This window comes from Vicia villosa, unplaced genomic scaffold, assembly GCF_029867415.1.
Source record: "Vicia villosa cultivar HV-30 ecotype Madison, WI unplaced genomic scaffold, Vvil1.0 ctg.001544F_1_1, whole genome shotgun sequence".
Taxonomy (NCBI): Eukaryota; Viridiplantae; Streptophyta; class Magnoliopsida; order Fabales; family Fabaceae; genus Vicia; species Vicia villosa.
The window spans coordinates 169,448-188,197 of record NW_026705660.1 but is presented as its reverse complement, the minus strand read 5'-3'; the positions used below and the strand labels follow the sequence as shown (position 1 = coordinate 188,197).

The 18,750-nt window shown below is 36.8% G+C and overlaps 1 protein-coding gene across 1 annotated transcript; it reads left to right on the top strand.

The window, feature by feature from the left end:
• The first annotated feature begins 15,490 nt into the window (after nucleotides 1–15,490).
• On the top strand, nucleotides 15,491–18,310 carry LOC131635776 (uncharacterized). The gene is made up of 6 exons (XM_058906420.1): nucleotides 15,491–15,800; nucleotides 16,320–16,849; nucleotides 17,036–17,228; nucleotides 17,326–17,390; nucleotides 17,537–17,747; nucleotides 17,827–18,310. Exons 1-6 carry the CDS (start codon nucleotides 15,636–15,638, stop codon nucleotides 18,187–18,189), a joined length of 1,527 nt encoding a protein of 508 aa, XP_058762403.1. The 5' UTR covers nucleotides 15,491–15,635; the 3' UTR covers nucleotides 18,190–18,310.
• The last annotated feature ends 440 nt before the right edge of the window (nucleotides 18,311–18,750 follow it).

The following is an 18,750-nucleotide window of genomic DNA, read 5'->3' as shown; positions in this document are numbered from 1 at the left end:
GCAAAACAGAAGTCACGACATAATACAAAACAGCAGCAAGACCAAGTGATTGACTCTTCATTCATTTGAAAACAGGTTCAGAATATTATCATCACGTCATGATTATGGTTCTGATAAAAAAGAGAAAACACAGGTTCGGAATCAAGCGTAAAAAGCCGTTTCGATTCAGAATAGTCATGGCACAATAGTTCACACGCAATGCAAATCAAAGACAGAGAATAACAACACATCAGACTCAATTTATTTGAAATCAGCATACACACATACATCATTCAACACTAACCAGCTTTGAACTGTCCCTTAACTATTTCCCAACGGTCACTAACCTCTCCTAAGTGTTATAACAAACCTTATTCCAAGTCACCCGCTATTCACAGACCCTGCATAATCCATTAACAGCCATACATATAACACAATTCAGCCCAATTTTGTGATTACTAACCAACCTATAATTGTCATAACCTAACTAACTTAACAGAAACCTAACTGATTCCATAACCTACTAACTGTCTCTAACCGAATGCTAACAGAAATAACTACCCTAACAACTTTGCAAACAGTCATAACAGAATGTAACAGAAAAACCTAGCAGTTTCTAACCTATAACAGAATCCAGTTTCAATATAACTAACCTCTCCACTTAACTCAATCCTCACCCTTAATCTCATAACTAACTCCCTCTAATCCAATGGCTCAGAATCTCCTCCCTCAACTGAATTTCACTCTCAACCTCTATATATTCTCATCACCTCCACGATTATGAGGCTTCTTCCATTCCTCTCCACCACTTCTTCACCATTGTTCACAGAGATTCATCTTCATCCCTTCTCTCTCTCTCCTTCAATCACATTCTTCACCCACACTCAAAGCTCTCACTGTCAACCTCCATTAAAGCTTATCATTGAAGCTTTAATGGAATGAGCTTAGCTTCCATCTTTCAACACTCAAACGCTCTGCAACTACAATAATCTCACGCACTCTCAACAACGACAATCACGAAAACGCAGAAATACAGAAAAAGAATAGTAGAAGAAGAAGATATCGCAAGCAAGAACAAAGAGAAGGCGTGGAAATCTAAAGAATCACCTGAAGAATTTGTCAAGTTCCTCAACTGCGTTTATTTCGCACACTGAAGAGCTTTGGAGTCTCTCCACCGGTTTTCCGCAACGATTGTCGCCATATTCGTCATCCAGGTAAGTCTTCGAATCGGCTCCTCCTTCTACATCTCTTGCTGTTCTTGATGTTGTGGTGTGGTATGAGCACCTCCGAGTTATTCCCCCATGATCTTGATCTATGATTCGTAGCCATTAGCCTTCGATTTGATTTCTATCTAGATCTAGGGTTTGGTGTTTGGTCCGATTAGGGGAGGTTGAGTTTGAATCGGTGAAAGAGAGTTAAAGATTCGAAGAGAGGAAGGGAAATAGGTGCGGTTGAGTGTTTTAATCTCGCATTCGGTCAAGCTCCGCCGCCTCCGGCGCGGCGGAGCGATTTCCGGTGAGGTATGAGTACGAAGAGAGATTACGAGAGTGAGAGAGAGGGCTCGAGAAATCCGAAACGTCACAACTCAAAACCTAATTCCCAATTTAATCTTCTTTTTATTTATCTTTTAATCAATCTTTTTTATTTTAATTAGAATCTGAATAATGATAACGGATAAAACAAATAATCTTGGGCCACGAATTTGCTATTCGTCACCCCCTGGCCCATGCCTTTTTTATTAACAAAATCTGAACGAAAATGACACTTCTTGGGCCTTTTTGCTGATCACACTCCCCTCAGGGCCCATCACGCCGTTTTGGCTAGAAAATAATAACAAAAAACCTGCTGGGCCAACACTCTGGGCCCAGCGCTTGCTATTCACCACTTTGGTTTCCGATTCACACCCCCTGTTTACTTTTGTTTAATTAATAAACTTAGGTTTAATTAGATTTTTACCATTTTCCTAACAATTGAATCACTAATTCTTCACTATCAATTTTAGGCTTTTAATACAATTTTAGACATATAAAAATAATCACTAAAAAATATTAGTTTAGGCTTGTATTTTAATTCTTTTGCTTGATTAGAATTCTTGTTCTTTGTCATATAAAAATCAATAAAAATAATAGCCCTTTAATTCACTTTTGGTACTATATTTTGCATCATTTGCTTCTATGTTTTGTACCATATTTCAAGTCATTCTTTTAGTCATTTTTGCACTAATTTTGTATCATTGTTTTGCTTGTAATTTTTGCTTGTAATTTCACTTGTTTGTTCCTTTAGATTTAAGACCTATAATCTCCATAACTATTAGGCTTAGTCTTGTTTCCCTTAAAATCCTAACATTAGGTATAATCATAACATTAAGCCAGTTATTCATTTTAGGCTAGTTTTTCTTTCCCTTTTCTTTTCAACTTTAAAACATTTAATAAATAGAGATGTGAATCACATTAAGAAAGTGATAGAGAAATGAGTGGGATTCATTCCCTAATCTGTTTCTCAATCACTTAGTGGCATAGAAATGAGTGGGATTCATTCCCTAATCTGTTTCTCTGTCACTACTTAATGGGAGAGAAATGAGTGGGATTCATTCCCTAATCTGTTTCTCGAACATTAACTAATGGGATAGAAATGAGTGGGATTCATTCCCTAATCTGTTTCTCGAACATTACATAATGGGATAGAAGTGAGTGGGATTCATTCCCTAATCTGCTTCTCGATCATTATACATTTTTATGTGATTCGAATCGCAAAGTAAATTCCCTTAAAAAACACTCAACCAAAAACACTTAAAACACTTAATAAGGGCTCAGACCTAAATCAAAGTAATGAAGTGGTGCGAAGCCTTGTATTGGGTTTTGTTCATCATGAAGTTACATAAAAAACACAAACCAATTTTCTCTCTTCTCTCCCTTGCCTCCGAGGCATCCTTTCTCTTGCCTTCAGGGCATTCTTTCTCCTAATCAGACACGTTATTTCCGCTCCATTCCCAGCTTAAGACTCCAGAGGTCGAGCAGCGGAGTGCGAATGTAACTGTTCAACTAAAAAACACAAAAACAAACAAAAACTAAAGAGCCGAACTACGGCGCTCTGATTCCTGAAAAGGATACGTAGGCATTAGGTCGCGGGGCCTAAGCGAGCACAACTATTTATAAACCTTATTTTCCCCGTGTTTCTTCTTTTTTCATTTGCATGCATTCCCTTAGTAATTAAGCCTTAGATAACACACCCTTAGAATAGAACAAACATAGGTGGATACCATCGAGTACGATGGGCGTGAGGGGTGCTAGTACCTTCCCCTCGCGTAACAGACTCCCGTACCCTATCTCTGGTTGCAAGACCTTTTCTTATCCTTCACCTTAGGTTTTCTGATATTCCTTTCCCGCGAAGGGATAAATATATTGGTGGCGACTCTGTTCACATTTTCGCGAGCGTGCGACAGCTGGTGACTCTTCTGGGGATGTGATAGACCTGTGCTGGTCCATTCTTAGCGAGTCGATCCTAGCCTTCGTTTGTTTGTTCATTGGGTGTGCTTATATATTGTTTATGCTTCACTTCATTTATTTTATGCTTGCATATCATGTTTATTTACTGCTTGCATATCATGTTTATTTTCTCGCATTCTGGACTATATTATGGGTCCCCGTGGGGACCACATATTTTCTCTGTTTGCAGGTTGGGTAGGATGTTCTATGAGGTAAAAGGCCCAATACCCAGGCCAGAGTGATACTTAGGCTACCTAGGACAGAATGGATAGTCATGACGCCAACAGAATGTCAGGTTCTGTTGATTGCGATCATGAGACCCACGACCAGTTGAGGTTCAAATGGGATACCATTGTTGGCATGTATTTGCAACAATGATGGTGTTTCAGGAGAACTGTTAACGCTGGAGACCTTTTGACCTACCTTATATTAGACCACACTTGTGAGACGGGTTGGGAAATTTTGTTTTGCAGGAAAACATGCCTCCATCCCACCCTATGCCCATTCAGACTATCTATCATAACCAACGTCGAACCTCTGAATCTAGAGGGTTCGACCTTATGTGACTTATGCAAAGGTTATATATCTTGAATCAACGTCGAACCTCTGAATCTGGAGGATTCGACCAGCTCTGACTTATACAGAAGTTCTACATCAGTTATCTATCAGAATCAACGTCGAACCTCGGAATCTGGAGGGTTCGACCATCTTTGACTTATGCACAAGCTATTTATCCAGAAAACAACGTCGAACCTCTGAATCTAGAGGGTTCGACCATATCTTATTGACCATGAGAAGCTGTTGTCCAAGAGGCCTGGATCCTTGATCCGATTTATGTTGCATTTGCATCATCATCGACATTTTTGCATTCATGCATGTGCATCCATGGTTACCAAGACTCTTACCACTCTTCCTCTCCATCAGATCAGTCAAGACGATTCCTCCACACCGATATCTAACAAGAGTTCACAGAAGAAGAATCATGGAGAACTATGAGCAAGATCAAGCTGCCATTAGAGAAGATATGGATCAAATGAAAGGCAAGGTTGATGCTATTTTGGAAGCCCTCCAAGCTTTGAGAAATGAAAGGGTTCCTGTTGTGCAAGAGACTCCTGTTGTTGCTAATCAACTTGTTGCTAGTCAACCTGATGTCATTCCACCTTCTTCTACTCCACTTGAGTTCCAACCAAGGACTAATGCTACTCTTGGGATGCCATTTAGCTTCATGACTACTGATACTCTTGGAGCTTTAAACCAAGGAGGATCCATGCCCATAGCTTCTGGAGTGCCAACTATGACTGGGCCTGTTTTCCCATTTCCTACTCCACCTCCTCATACAGAGATTCCTTATCCTGCTTTCTGTGGTCCTCAATTTGCCAATCCAGAAATGCATCCAATACCAACTGCTGAAAGAGCTCAACCCGTTGAGAGATCTGCTGAGAAGTATCAAATTCTTGAGGAAAGGATTCGAGCTATTGAAGGTTTTAGTGCCTATGGAATGGATGCTGAAGAGATGTGCCTAGTTCCTAATCTGGTTATTCCGCCCAAGTTCAAGACTCCTGACTTTCAGAAGTACAAGGGTTTAAGTTGTCCAAAGAGCCATATCATCATGTACTGTCGTAAGATGGCTTCTCACATCCACAATGACTCATTGCTCATCCATTGCTTTCAGGATAGCTTGTCTGGGGCATCTTTGAACTGGTATATGAACCTGGAGCGTAGTAGGATCCGATCTTGGAAGGATTTGTCTGATGCCTTTCTCAAGCAATATCAATACAACATTGACATGGCGCCGACTAGGTTGCAACTACAGAATCAGGTGCAAAGGACCAATGAAACATTCAAAGAATATGCCCAAAGGTGGAGAGAAATGGCTGCTCAGGTTAATCCACCACTTTCTGAATCCGAACTGGTTGATATGTTTATGAACACTCTTCAAGGGCATTACTATGAAAGAATGGTGGGTAGTGTTTCTTCTGGTTTCTCCGATCTAGTCAGGATTGGTGAAAGAATTGAGAATGGCTTGAAAATTGGTAAGATCCAGAATCCCGCCAATGCTGCCGCTGCAAATCAATATGGGTACAAGAAGCCTCAGGGTAATTTCATCAAGAAGAAAGAAGGCGAGACTAGTGCTGTTTCTACTCAAGATCAAGCTCCTTGCTATCAAGTGAACGCCACCGCTCCTCAAGCTTATGTGGCACCTGTTGGTCAACAACCTTGGGTTCCTTACCAACAATATGTCCAACAACAACAACAAGGTTTCCAACAACAAGGTTATCAACAAAGACAAGGACAACAGAGGCAGAATAGGCCAAAAAGGGTGTATGATCGTGTACCAATGACTTATAGCCAAGTTCTCGCTGCCTTGCTTGACCGCAAACTGATTCAATTAGCGGAAGCTAGGCCTCCTCCTGACCCCCTCCCTCCAAACTACAAGATTAATGCCAAGTGTGAATTCCACTCAGGAGGATCTGGTCACACCACTGAAGAATGCAGAGTTCTCAAAGACAAAGTTCAGGATCTGCTTGATGCAAAAGAGATTGAGTTTGCACCTGTGGCACCTAATATGATCAATAATCCCATGCCACCTCACAATGGAGCTTCCACCAGTGGACCATGAAGACTTTATGTTTGACAGAGAACATTTCATTTGCATTAGAATAAGGCCAAGCTTGCCATTGTATAGATTTCTTTAGTATTTTCAATTGTATTGCTTTTGTTGTTATCAAGTACTTCTCATTGTAAGAAACTCATTCTGTTTGAATAAATAAAAATAATGCAATATACATGTTTTTCTCAAATCATTTCATCTTTGTCATTATGTTCATTGATACTTCACTCATTTGTCTTAAGCAACTAAAAAAGGAGAATGATGAAAATAAAAAATACATGCACTACTAACCGTATGCTTTTGGAACAAAGATCCTGCTGACGATGTACAGGCATTGTTTCAATTCCTAAACACCGGTGTTATAAGGGAGTAAAACCCTCGTCAACCCATTTGAGCCTAAGGCGTAGTAGTTTCTTTTTCAAAAATACAAAACCCTCAATCTTAACCAGGGGCAGGGTAGTCTTCAGTTAGTGCGACCGAGCGCTCAACTTTCAGGTATTCCATCAGAGGATCAATCATATCTCAGATCTCACAACAAAAAAAAAAAGGAAGAGCACAATCCACAATGGATGTCTCTCATCCACTAAGAAGAAGGCAGTCACAACCTTTTCGTCAAGTCAATCAACAAAGTCATACAACTTGTTCCCGAACGACAAAAAAAAGAGAATGAAAAGAAAGTTATGAATCATGATAAAACAAAAAAAAACAATAGCCCGCTAAGTCAAAAGAAAAAAAAGAAAAAAAGCTTTGAAGCAATTGACTTAGGCAAAAATTAGGGCATATCCCGCTGGACAACAAAAACCAAAATCAAAAGAAACTTTCTGTCCAGGCAAAAGTTAGGGAAAGCAAAAGAAAAGAACAAGAACAAAAATCCTCCAAGGGACAAGTTGTTATAATCATCAACGAAAGCACCAAAGGGTGACTGCCACCTCCATCAAAACCATAAAGGATCCTCATCCATCACAATCCTTCCTGAAAGGCGAATACTCGTGTCGAACTAGCTGAACATAGGACTGGAGGACATCACGAAGAAGGGGTGGGTTAAGTAGAACTTGAGCCTTTATCCTTTGTTTCTTAAACCGTGAACCCGGCCACGTTACAACCCTCAAAAGTCCTAATTGAAGCAGGGTTCGTTCTGAAAGCATACAAACTGTGAAATCATGTCAAAACTGACTCCTAATGTTGCTGTGTCATTTGTGTTAGTATCAGTACAACATTTTGACAAAGAAAAACTTTTACTTTGAGATTAACATATGCATTGCATTCTCATTATCTTTCCAAAACAGAATTGTCTCTAAACTTGAAAGTAAGTACTTGATACCAAGGAAAGTTCAACATTGAAATTCCATCGAGTAATCTTACAAAGGCAAAGGTTGGTCATCAACTAGCAAATATCTGAAGAATCCATTGGTTGGAAGAGTTCCTTTCAATCTGGGGCATTCATTCCATGATCAACACTGGGGCAGACCATTGCAAATCTCCATGATTCAAACATTATCAAAATCCTACATCAAAAGATCATACAAGCTGGGGCAAGCTAGTAATAATTCATCTCTTCATCTTCAATCAAGTGTCAGATATCGAGATAGGTGTCGAGGAGTCAAGCCGAACACCTCACCTTCATAAGTTCTATCTTTCAAGCAATGACCTTTCCACAAAGGACATCCTCCATCCACTCCTTGTATCTTGGAAACAAAACATTCCATCCATAGTCATACATGCATCATGCATATCATTGCATTCTCATTGGCATTTATCCCTTAATAATCCAATCATCAATAAAGCAGGGGCATCCACCTCACCTTGAATCTCAAGTAGAGTTTCAGGATTCCGCCTAATCTATTCTACACAAAGCAGAAACCCTGAACACTCCATCAGTACACCGCATATAGAAATCATTGCATCGCATCTTCAGAAGCGCATAAAACTAATCAAACATTTGCATTTGAAGCATAAGCCAAGTTACTCATCAGATGAGGTCCCTATAAAACATTCAATTGATATTCCACTGGATCACTCAGAGCTACCATTGTGGTGTCATCTCCCAAAGTCAATGTTTGTGTGTTCAACCCAGAGTTGATGTGTTTTGTGTTCAACCCAGAGTTGACTTTCCTTTCGTCTTTTAACCCCGAGTTAATTATCTCTTCCCACTCAACCCAGAGTTGACGGTTATCCTTTATTCAATCCAGAATTGATTTCATCTTCCCCTCTCAACCCAGAGTTGACGGTTATCTTTTGTCTTTCCCACTCAACCCAGAGTTGACGGTTATCTTTTGTCTTTTCCCACTCAACCCAGAGTTGACGGTTATCTTTTTCCTTTTCCCACTCAACCCAGAGTTGACGGCCATCCTTTGTTCAATTCAGAATTGACTTCTCTTGTCTTTCCCACTCAACCCAGAGTTGACGGTTATCTTTTCTCTTTTGCCACTCAACCCAGAGTTGACGGTTATCTTTTTCCTTTTCCCACTCAACCCAGAGTTGACGGCCATCCTTTGTTCAATTCAGAATTGACTTCTCTTGTCTTTCCCACTCAACCCAGAGTTGACGGTTATCTTTTCTCTTTTCCCACTCAACCCAGAGTTGACGGTTATCTTTTGTCCTTCCCACTCAACCCAGAGTTGACGGTTATCTTTTCCCACTCAACCTAGAGTTGAAGATTATCCTTTATCTCTTCCCACTCAACCCAGAGTTGACGGTCACCTTTTTCTTCCCACTCAACCCAGAGTTGACGGTTATTTCTAATTGTTCATATTTCCCTTTTTCAACCCAGAGTTGATGTTCTTACTTTCTTTCTCAACCCAGAGTTGATGCCTATATCTTGTCCCACTAATACTAATTTCCCTTTCCGTTCTCAACCCAGAGTCGATATTTACCTCTTATTCGACCCCGAGTTGACTTCCCTTTATTCTTCGACCCGGAGTTGATTTACTTTTCTTTGTCAACCCAGAGTTGTCGTTTATTTCATTTCTAACCCAGAGTTAATTTGTTCAACCCAGAGTTGATACGTTCTTCCTCAGTAGAGTTGACACCATTTCTTTTCCCCAATGGATCCTATCTTTCATCAGGCAAATTTTTTAGGTTCCATTGATATTTAATCTTCTTCCACCTTGAATGTTCGAAAGGCTAGCGCCAATCTCACCTTCAGGTTTAAGATGATTAAATAGGGGCAGCTGTTGCACCCCAAAATTTGCCCATCTAATTTTATTTTTAATTGGCTTATTACTTTGACATCATTTGCACCTTAGGCCAACAATAAAATCATGCATTTCATTGAACACATAATTAAAGGATCAAGGATCCTGGATTAGGGCTTTCTCTTATTTATATCATCAACTTCTGGCATCAAGAATTGGTTCATTATCTCTAAGTATGATATAAGCATTTTGCATTGGGTTACTTCTTAAGATTGGACTTGTTCAAAAGGGCTTTTATTATCATTTGAAGTATTGGATCACGAGATTACATGGATTACGAGATATCATAGCCCAACATTCTTTGTTTATATCTCTTCAAGGCGATAAAAAAAAGAGATTCAATTGGGACAAGAGGATTAATTTAAATATTTGGAACTTGTCGTTTGGATCCAAGCAGTGATTTGAACATAATTCACTCAGTGTTCAAGAGTCGACATCGGAAAGGTCAATTGCTTAAATTCTACTATAAAAAAAATCCATTACATTATGCTCCAAAGTTTCATTGCACAGTAAACCATACAAAATAAATAATAGCCTATTATTTCCAATCCCATGCTTCATCCTAAGTGACAATTGCTGATCTTCAAGCTTCCATATCTCTACAACGCTTCATGTAAAAAATCTCCATGCTGAAATTATCTTCATGTCCATGCTAGACTCAGTTTTTTATAACCCATCAGCCTCCAAGAGCACCATTGCTTGACCAAGCCAATAACTTATAAATCATCCTGCATCAAGTTCAAAACCAACACCCATCAATTACCAAAACAGTTCCATTCAAGCCCTTTATTCGCATCGAAACAGTCCGCCATCCGACTGTGCGTCTCGCTACATTCATGTACAAATCGTGCCATGAAACTTGGCTTGCTGCTAACAGCATCCTGCAACAAAAAAGAAAACAAGAAGACAAACTTCAAATCAATTTCAGGACCAGCTACAAACACAAGAGGAAATCCACAAAAACCTGCACAATCGCAAAACAGAAGTCACGACATAATACAAAACAACAGCAAGACCAAGTGATTGACTCTTCATTCATTTGAAAACAGGTTCAGAATATTATCATCACGTCATGATTATGGTTCTGATAAAAAAGAGAAAACACAGGTTCGGAATCAAGCGTAAAAAGCCGTTTCGATTCAGAATAGTCATGGCACAATAGTTCACACGCAATGCAAATCAAAGACAGAGAATAACAACACATCAGACTCAATTTATTTGAAATCAGCATACACACATACATCATTCAACACTAACCAGCTTTGAACTGTCCCTTAACTATTTCCCAACGGTCACTAACCTCTCCTAAGTGTTATAACAAACCTTATTCCAAGTCACCCGCTATTCACAGACCCTGCATAATCCATTAACAGCCATACATATAACACAATTCAGCCCAATTTTGTGATTACTAACCAACCTATAATTGTCATAACCTAACTAACTTAACAGAAACCTAACCGATTCCATAACCTACTAACTGTCTCTAACCGAATGCTAACAGAAATAACTACCCTAACCACTTTGCAAACAGTCATAACAGAATGTAACAGAAAAACCTAGCAGTTTCTAACCTATAACAGAATCCAGTTTCAATATAACTAACCTCTCCACTTAACTCAATCCTCACCCTTAATCTCATAACTAACTCCCTCTAATCCAATGGCTCAGAATCTCCTCCCTCAACTGAATTTCACTCTCAACCTCTATATATTCTCATCACCTCCACGATTATGAGGCTTCTTCCATTCCTCTCCACCACTTCTTCACCATTGTTCACAGAGATTCATCTTCATCCCTTCTCTCTCTCTCTCTCCTTCAATCACATTCTTCACCCACACTCAAAGCTCTCACCGTCAACCTCCATTAAAGCTTCTCATTGAAGCTTTAATGGAATGAGCTTAGCTTCCATCTTTCAACACTCAAACGCTCTGCAACTACAATAATCTCACGCACTCTCAACAACGACAATCACGAAAACGCAGAAATACAGAAAAAGAATAGTAGAAGAAGAAGATATCGCAAGCAAGAACAAAGAGAAGGCGTGGAAATCTAAAGAATCACCTGAAGAATTTGTCAAGTTCCTCAACTGCGTTTATTTCGCACACTGAAGAGCTTTGGAGTCTCTCCTCCGGTTTTCCGCAACGATTGTCGCCATATTCGTCATCCAGGTAAGTCTTCGAATTGGCTCCTCCTTCTTCATCTCTTGCTGTTCTTGATGTTGTGGTGTGGTATGAGCACCTCCGAGTTATTCCCCCATGATCTTGATCTATGATTCGTAGCCATTAGCCTTCGATTTGATTTCTATCTAGATCTAGGGTTTGGTGTTTGGTCCGATTAGGGGAGGTTGAGTTTGAATCGGTGAAAGAGAGTTAAAGATTCGAAGAGAGGAAGGGAAATAGGTGCGGTTGAGTGTTTTAATCTCGCATTCGGTCAAGCTTCGCCGCCTCCGGCGCGGCGGAGCGATTTCCGGTGAGGTATGAGTACGAAGAGAGATTACGAGAGTGAGAGAGAGGGCTCGAGAAATCCGAAACGTCACAACTCAAAACCTAATTCCCAATTTAATCTTCTTTTTATTTATCTTTTAATCAATCTTTTTTATTTTAATTAGAATCTGAATAATGATAACGGATAAAACAAATAATCTTGGGCCACGAATTTGCTATTCGTCACCCCCTGGCCCATGCCTTTTTTATTAACAAAATCTGAACGAAAATGACACTTCTTGGGCCTTTTTGCTGATCACACTCCCCTCAGGGCCCATCACGCCGTTTTGGCTAGAAAATAATAACAAAAAACCTGCTGGGCCAACACTCTGGGCCCAGCGCTTGCTATTCACCACTTTGGTTTCCGATTCACACCCCCTGTTTACTTTTGTTTAATTAATAAACTTAGGTTTAATTAGATTTTTACCATTTTTCCTAACAATTGAATCACTAATTCTTCACTATCAATTTTAGGCTTTTAATACAATTTTAGACATATAAAAATAATCACTAAAAAATATTAGTTTAGGCTTGTATTTTAATTCTTTTGCTTGATTAGAATTCTTGTTCTTTGTCATATAAAAATCAATAAAAATAATAGCCCTTTAATTCACTTTTGGTACTATATTTTGCATCATTTGCTTCTATGTTTTGTACCATATTTCAAGTCATTCTTTTAGTCATTTTTGCACTAATTTTGTATCATTGTTTTGCTTGTAATTTTTGCTTGTAATTTCACTTGTTTGTTCCTTTAGATTTAAGACCTATAATCTCCATAACTATTAGGCTTAGTCTTGTTTCCCTTAAAATCCTAACAATTAGGTATAATCATAACATTAAGCTAGTTATTCATTTTAGGCTAGTTTTTCTTTCCCTTTTCTTTTCAACTTTAAAACATTTAATAAATAGAGATGCGAATCACATTAAGAAAGTGATAGAGAAATGAGTGGGATTCATTCCCTAATCTGTTTCTCAATCACTTAGTGGCATAGAAATGAGTGGGATTCATTCCCTAATCTGTTTCTCTGTCACTACTTAATGGGAGAGAAATGAGTGGGATTCATTCCCTAATCTGTTTCTCGAACATTAACTAATGGGATAGAAATGAGTGGGATTCATTCCCTAATCTGTTTCTCGAACATTACATAATGGGATAGAAGTGAGTGGGATTCATTCCCTAATCTGCTTCTCGATCATTATACATTTTTATGTGATTCGAATCGCAAAGTAAATTCCCTTAAAAAACACTCAACCAAAAACACTTAAAACACTTAATAAGGGCTCAGACCTAAATCAAAGTAATGAAGTGGTGCGAAGCCTTGTATTGGGTTTTGTTCATCATGAAGTTACATAAAAAACACAAACCAATTTTCTCTCTTCTCTCCCTTGCCTCCGAGGCATCCTTTCTCTTGCCTTCAGGGCATTCTTTCTCCTAATCGGACACGTTATTTCCGCTCCATTCCCAGCTTAAGACTCCAGAGGTCGAGCAGCGGAGTGCGAATGTAACTGTTCAACTAAAAAACACAAAAACAAACAAAAACTAAAGAGCCGAACTACGGCGCTCTGATTCCTGAAAAGGATACGTAGGCATTAAGTCGCGGGGCCTAAGCGAGCACAACTATTTATAAACCTTATTTTCCCCGTGTTTCTTCTTTTTTCATTTGCATGCATTCCCTTAGTAATTAAGCCTTAGATAACACACCCTTAGAATAGAACAAACATAGGTGGATACCATCGAGTACGATGGGCGTGAGGGGTGCTAGTACCTTCCCCTCGCGTAACAGACTCCCGTACCCTATCTCTGGTTGCAAGACCTTTTCTTATCCTTCACCTTAGGTTTTCTGATATTCCTTTCCCGCGATGGGATAAATATATTGGTGGCGACTCTGTTCACATTTTCGCGAGCGTGCGACAACTCATAACAAGTAAAAATTTCTCTTGATTAGTATTTCAACCATGTGGCACACTTACCATGACACTTTTCTTTAACTCAGCCATCAAACCGAAGTAAAACCCTTAATCAACTACGATAAAATCTCTTATTCTTAGTAATGTTACTTGGCGATGCCAGAACCTTTGTTGAGGGGATGAAAAACTAAATAAATTTAAGATCAAATAATTTAACGATGTAAATAAAAAAATTCAAGGGGTTCAAAGTACTATTTTATTGACACTTATTTATGTGCATTTAAATGCATTTTTAAAAATTCAGAGGTACAAAACTAGGGGTGGCAAAACGGGTTCGGCGCGTTGGGCATGCTCGTTTTGCCCACACTTAGTGCGGGATGGGTTAAGGTTTTAGACCCTCACTCTTTAATATGACCGCCCTGCCCCGTCCCGCCCCGTTTTTCATACGGGCTTTTGCGGGCATGAAAATTAACATCAAATTTTATATTTTTAGGCTTAATCCGCCCTGCCCTCACTTTTTGCGAGACGGGTCAAAGTTTTAGGCCCACATCCTTAACTATGTTCGTCCCGTCCCGTCTCATTTTTTGCGGACTTTTAGAGACGGATCTAAACGGGACGGGAATGCCTGTTTAACACCCTATTCGAAACCCTTGTTGAGGGGATGCAAAACTTAATAAATTTAACATCAAATGATTTAATGGTGCAAATAAATAAAATTCAAGGGGTTCAAAGTACTATTTTATAAACATTTATCTGCATTTAAATACATTTTTAAATAGGGTTGGTTTTACCCTATACTGAACCTTCTTAAAAGTATTGATCCAATTTTAAGAATTGTGGTTGAATCTTCTCATTTTACAAAATACACTTATAAAATGAGAATTATCCTTCTTTTTTATAAACATATATTAATAATATATATTATCTAATATAAAACTCGTAATATCTAATCTATATAACCTATTTAAAAATCTATATAGCTCCCAACCATATAGAAGAGAGAGAGGGGGAAAAGTAGTTGAAGATGCCAATAGCGTGGGCTTCCAACCGATAGGGTATTTGAAGTTTCTTTTAGCTCATCAGTGGAAAAAATAAAAATCAAATGAATCTTAATATATATTTTCGAATTTGAATATATTTAGTTTTTTTATAGAAAAAAAATCATTGAGTGGTTTTCCTTGATCAGAAATTCCATTTATTTTACGTATGGAGATGGAAAATAACAACCCAATGCTTGGTCCAACTAAAACTTATCAGATATGTCAAATCCAGTCAAATAAAACGTTCAGTCAAATAAAACTATATATTCTTAGTGATAAAGTTGAATATTCTAATATTTCAACAAAACAATATCAACCTTAATTATGTATAATCAGTAATTATCTAAAGACAAGTCAATACAATTATATTCAATTTAAATACTATGCTTTTGTTTGACAATGTTACTTTTTATTTTTAAATTTATAGTTCAAGATTTATAATTTATAAATGTGTATATTTTTTAAACAAATATATTTAATAAATGATATTTTCTTAGAGTTTATATTTTATTTTTAATAAATTATAGTCTATTTTGATAAATTAATATAAGTAATTTAAAAATTAAAATTTATTATTTTTTACTCAATTTTACTCATATATATTAAATTAATAAAAAATAAATATTAATTAAAATATTTTTACAGCACTTCATATTTATAAATTAATCCAATATAATTCTATAAAATATTATAAATTTAATAAGATAGCTTAAGTGTTAGTTTACCAGAAAGAGCCTAAATAAATTTGAGGAAATCACATCTATATGATAGACTCACTCACCTAAAAACCTTGGTGGAGTTTAAGCTAATTCCAATAGAGGGACCATATTCATTTTACATCCATATAGCTCCTTTCTCTTTCAACACTCTTTTTCTTATATACTTTCTCATATGTATACAAATTTCTCATAGCAGCAAAATTGAACTCAAACATGAACAAGGACAATGAAACATATATCAAACTTTTCAGGAGAAATTCTAGTATTCAGAAGAAGAGTTTGTTCTCAAGAGAAGCAAAAGTTACAATAGTTACCACCACTGTGGTTGTTCTCTTCTGCTTAATAGCTACTATTTGTTATTTTGCAGCCTCCAATAATGTGAGTTTTTATGCATTATCATAGATTTTTCTTCTATTATTTGATATACATATTGAATTAAAGAAGATATTAAAGTCATATTTTCAATCTTTAATTTTTTGTTGCTAAATATCGAATTAATTTCTTATTTTTTTTCTTTCTAATTTTCATCTTAATATTATAATAATCATTCTTGTTTCATTATTTATATATAATATGTATTTAAGGATTATTTGTTTTAAAGGAAAATAAAATTTGACAAGAACATGAAGAAAATGTCATTTTGTTTTTTGCTTTCTTGTTCTAACATAAAAATGTAATAATGGAACAAAATGTAGAAAACTTGACCCAAGAAAGAAAAAAAACACAAAACCAAAAACTACTCTTTCTAGAATTTTTTATTGATCAGAACCTCGTAATCAAGATTTTTTTAATTAATTATTGATTTAGCATTAAATTTACGTTAAGTGCTTTTGATCATGTCAAAATTCTTGACTCAAAGTTCATGATGCAGAAAATAATTAAAAAATTTTTTTGAAGTACATAATTTCAGGTTATTCCATCCGCACAAACATACACCAAAAACAAGAATATCCACTTAGATGCACCAAAAGGAACAAAACTGAGAAACAAACATGTCCAAGAGACTATTTTCCTACAAAACATAACTCAACAAATCAATATAGCAATGTTTGTCCCTCATACTTTAGATGGATCCATGAAGACCTAAAGCCATGGAAAGAAAAAGGGATCACAAAGGAAATGTTGGAGGGAGCAAGAAGTTCAACATATGATAAGATTGTGATTGTGGATGGAAAGATGTATGTGGAGAAGTATAAGAACTCATTTCAAACAAGAGATGTGTTCACTTTGTGGGGAATTTTGCAATTATTAAGATTGTATCCTGGAAAGGTTCCTGATTTGGAACTCATGTTTAATGTTGGAGATAGGCCTCATATTAGTTTGGATCAGTTTCAAGGCCCAAATGCTTCACCACCACCTTTGTTTGGATATTGTTCCGATCAATCCAGTTTGGATATCGTTTTTCCTGATTGGTCCTTTTGGGGATGGTAAATTCCCTATAAACTTCGCTTCCTTCTTAATTACTCCATCTGGTTCTATTTATAAGAAAGAATATACTTTTTAGATACATTGAATGTTTAATGTATTTAAACAGTGAATTTTTTCTTATAAATAGGATCAGAGGTAGTATATTTTTGTATCTGGCTAATAATAAACATTTCTCTTATAAATAGGCCCGAGATCAATATAAAGCCATGGAATGGACTCTTGAAAGATATAAAAGAAGGGAACAAAAGGAGAAAATGGAAGGATAGAGTACCTTATGCTTATTGGAAAGGGAACCCTAATGTTGCTCCAACTAGGAAAGATCTTCTAAAATGCAATGTTACATCACAAAATGATTGGAATGCTCACCTTTACATACAAGTATTTTTCTTAATCAATTTTGTGTTAAATTTTCCTTGCAATTATTCACATCAAATGAAGATTGATGATTCATTGTATATATATGTTTGTGTCACAGGATTGGATCAAAGAAACCAATGAAGGCTTCAAAGAATCCAACATAGGAAACCAATGCACCCATAGGTACTATAAATATATATTCCGCCACAAAAACTAATTTTACATCCAATGCTGAAGCCATTATTCACGATCTCAAGCACATCTTAAAATCTGCTCTGGTAAAATCTTTAATATTCTTTTAAGTTATGTTTACGGTTGGTTATGCGTAGGTACAAGATATACATAGAAGGAATTGGTTGGTCAGTAAGTGAGAAATACATCTTAGCATGTGATTCCATGACACTATATGTAAAGGCCAATTACCATGATTTTTTCATAAGAGGCATGGTTCCATTACAACACTATTGGCCCATTAGAGACAATACTAAATGCACCTCTCTTAAGTTTGCTGTAGAATGGGGCAACAACCATTCTGATAAGGTATTTCTTTCATTGTGTTAAGTATATGCCATAATAAATCAACATCAAATATTAACATTTCCTAAAATTTACCTATTAGGCACAAGCAATAGGACAAGCTGCTAACAAATTCATACAAGAGGACTTAAACATGAACAATGTATATGATTACACATTTCATCTTCTTAATGAATATGCAAAGCTTTTGAGGTTCAAACCAAGTATACCTCAAGGAGCTGTGGAATTTTGTTCTGAAACAATGGCATGTGATGTGAATGGGATACAAAGGAAGTTCATGGAGGAGTCAATGGTGATGTCTCCTAGTGATTCAAATCCATGCACTATTCCTCCTCCATATGATTCTTTGACACTACAAGAAGTTTTAGAGAGAAAAGCTAATTCAACAAGGCAGGTAGAAATTTGGGAAGATGAATATTGGATGACTAAAAAAAATGGACAATAATATTGGCTTAGTTGTTATCTTTTTTTGAATAAATGTTTTTTTTTTGTTTGAATTTATGAATTTAATTTATAGTTTCTGATTTGCAAAATTACATGTTGTATAGCGGATTTAAAATCAAAGTTAAGCATTAAAAATAAAATAAAAATTCAAAGTTATGAATATATTCCACTTCCATTTCAAACCATGAAAAGTAAATCAATTAATTGGTGATGACGTGAATATAAGCATTAAGAATAGACATGTATATAAAAAACAACATATGTAAATTTCATTCACATAAACTAAAATAAAATCACATAGTTAAATTTCAATTCATGCACTATAATTTCAATTCATGCACTATACAATGCAATGCATCTCTCTCTCTCTCTCTCTTCTGTAATATCATAAGCAGCAACAAAATAGTAGACTAACAAGGATGGAGAAGAATTCAAGATAGGAGAAGAGGCAATCGCGTGCTCATATGGGATAATTTGATACGGATCAGAATTTGAGGATTGATGACCTCCTTAAGCAGAAAATCGAGTGAGGAATAGAATAAGAGTTATTTCATTATATTTC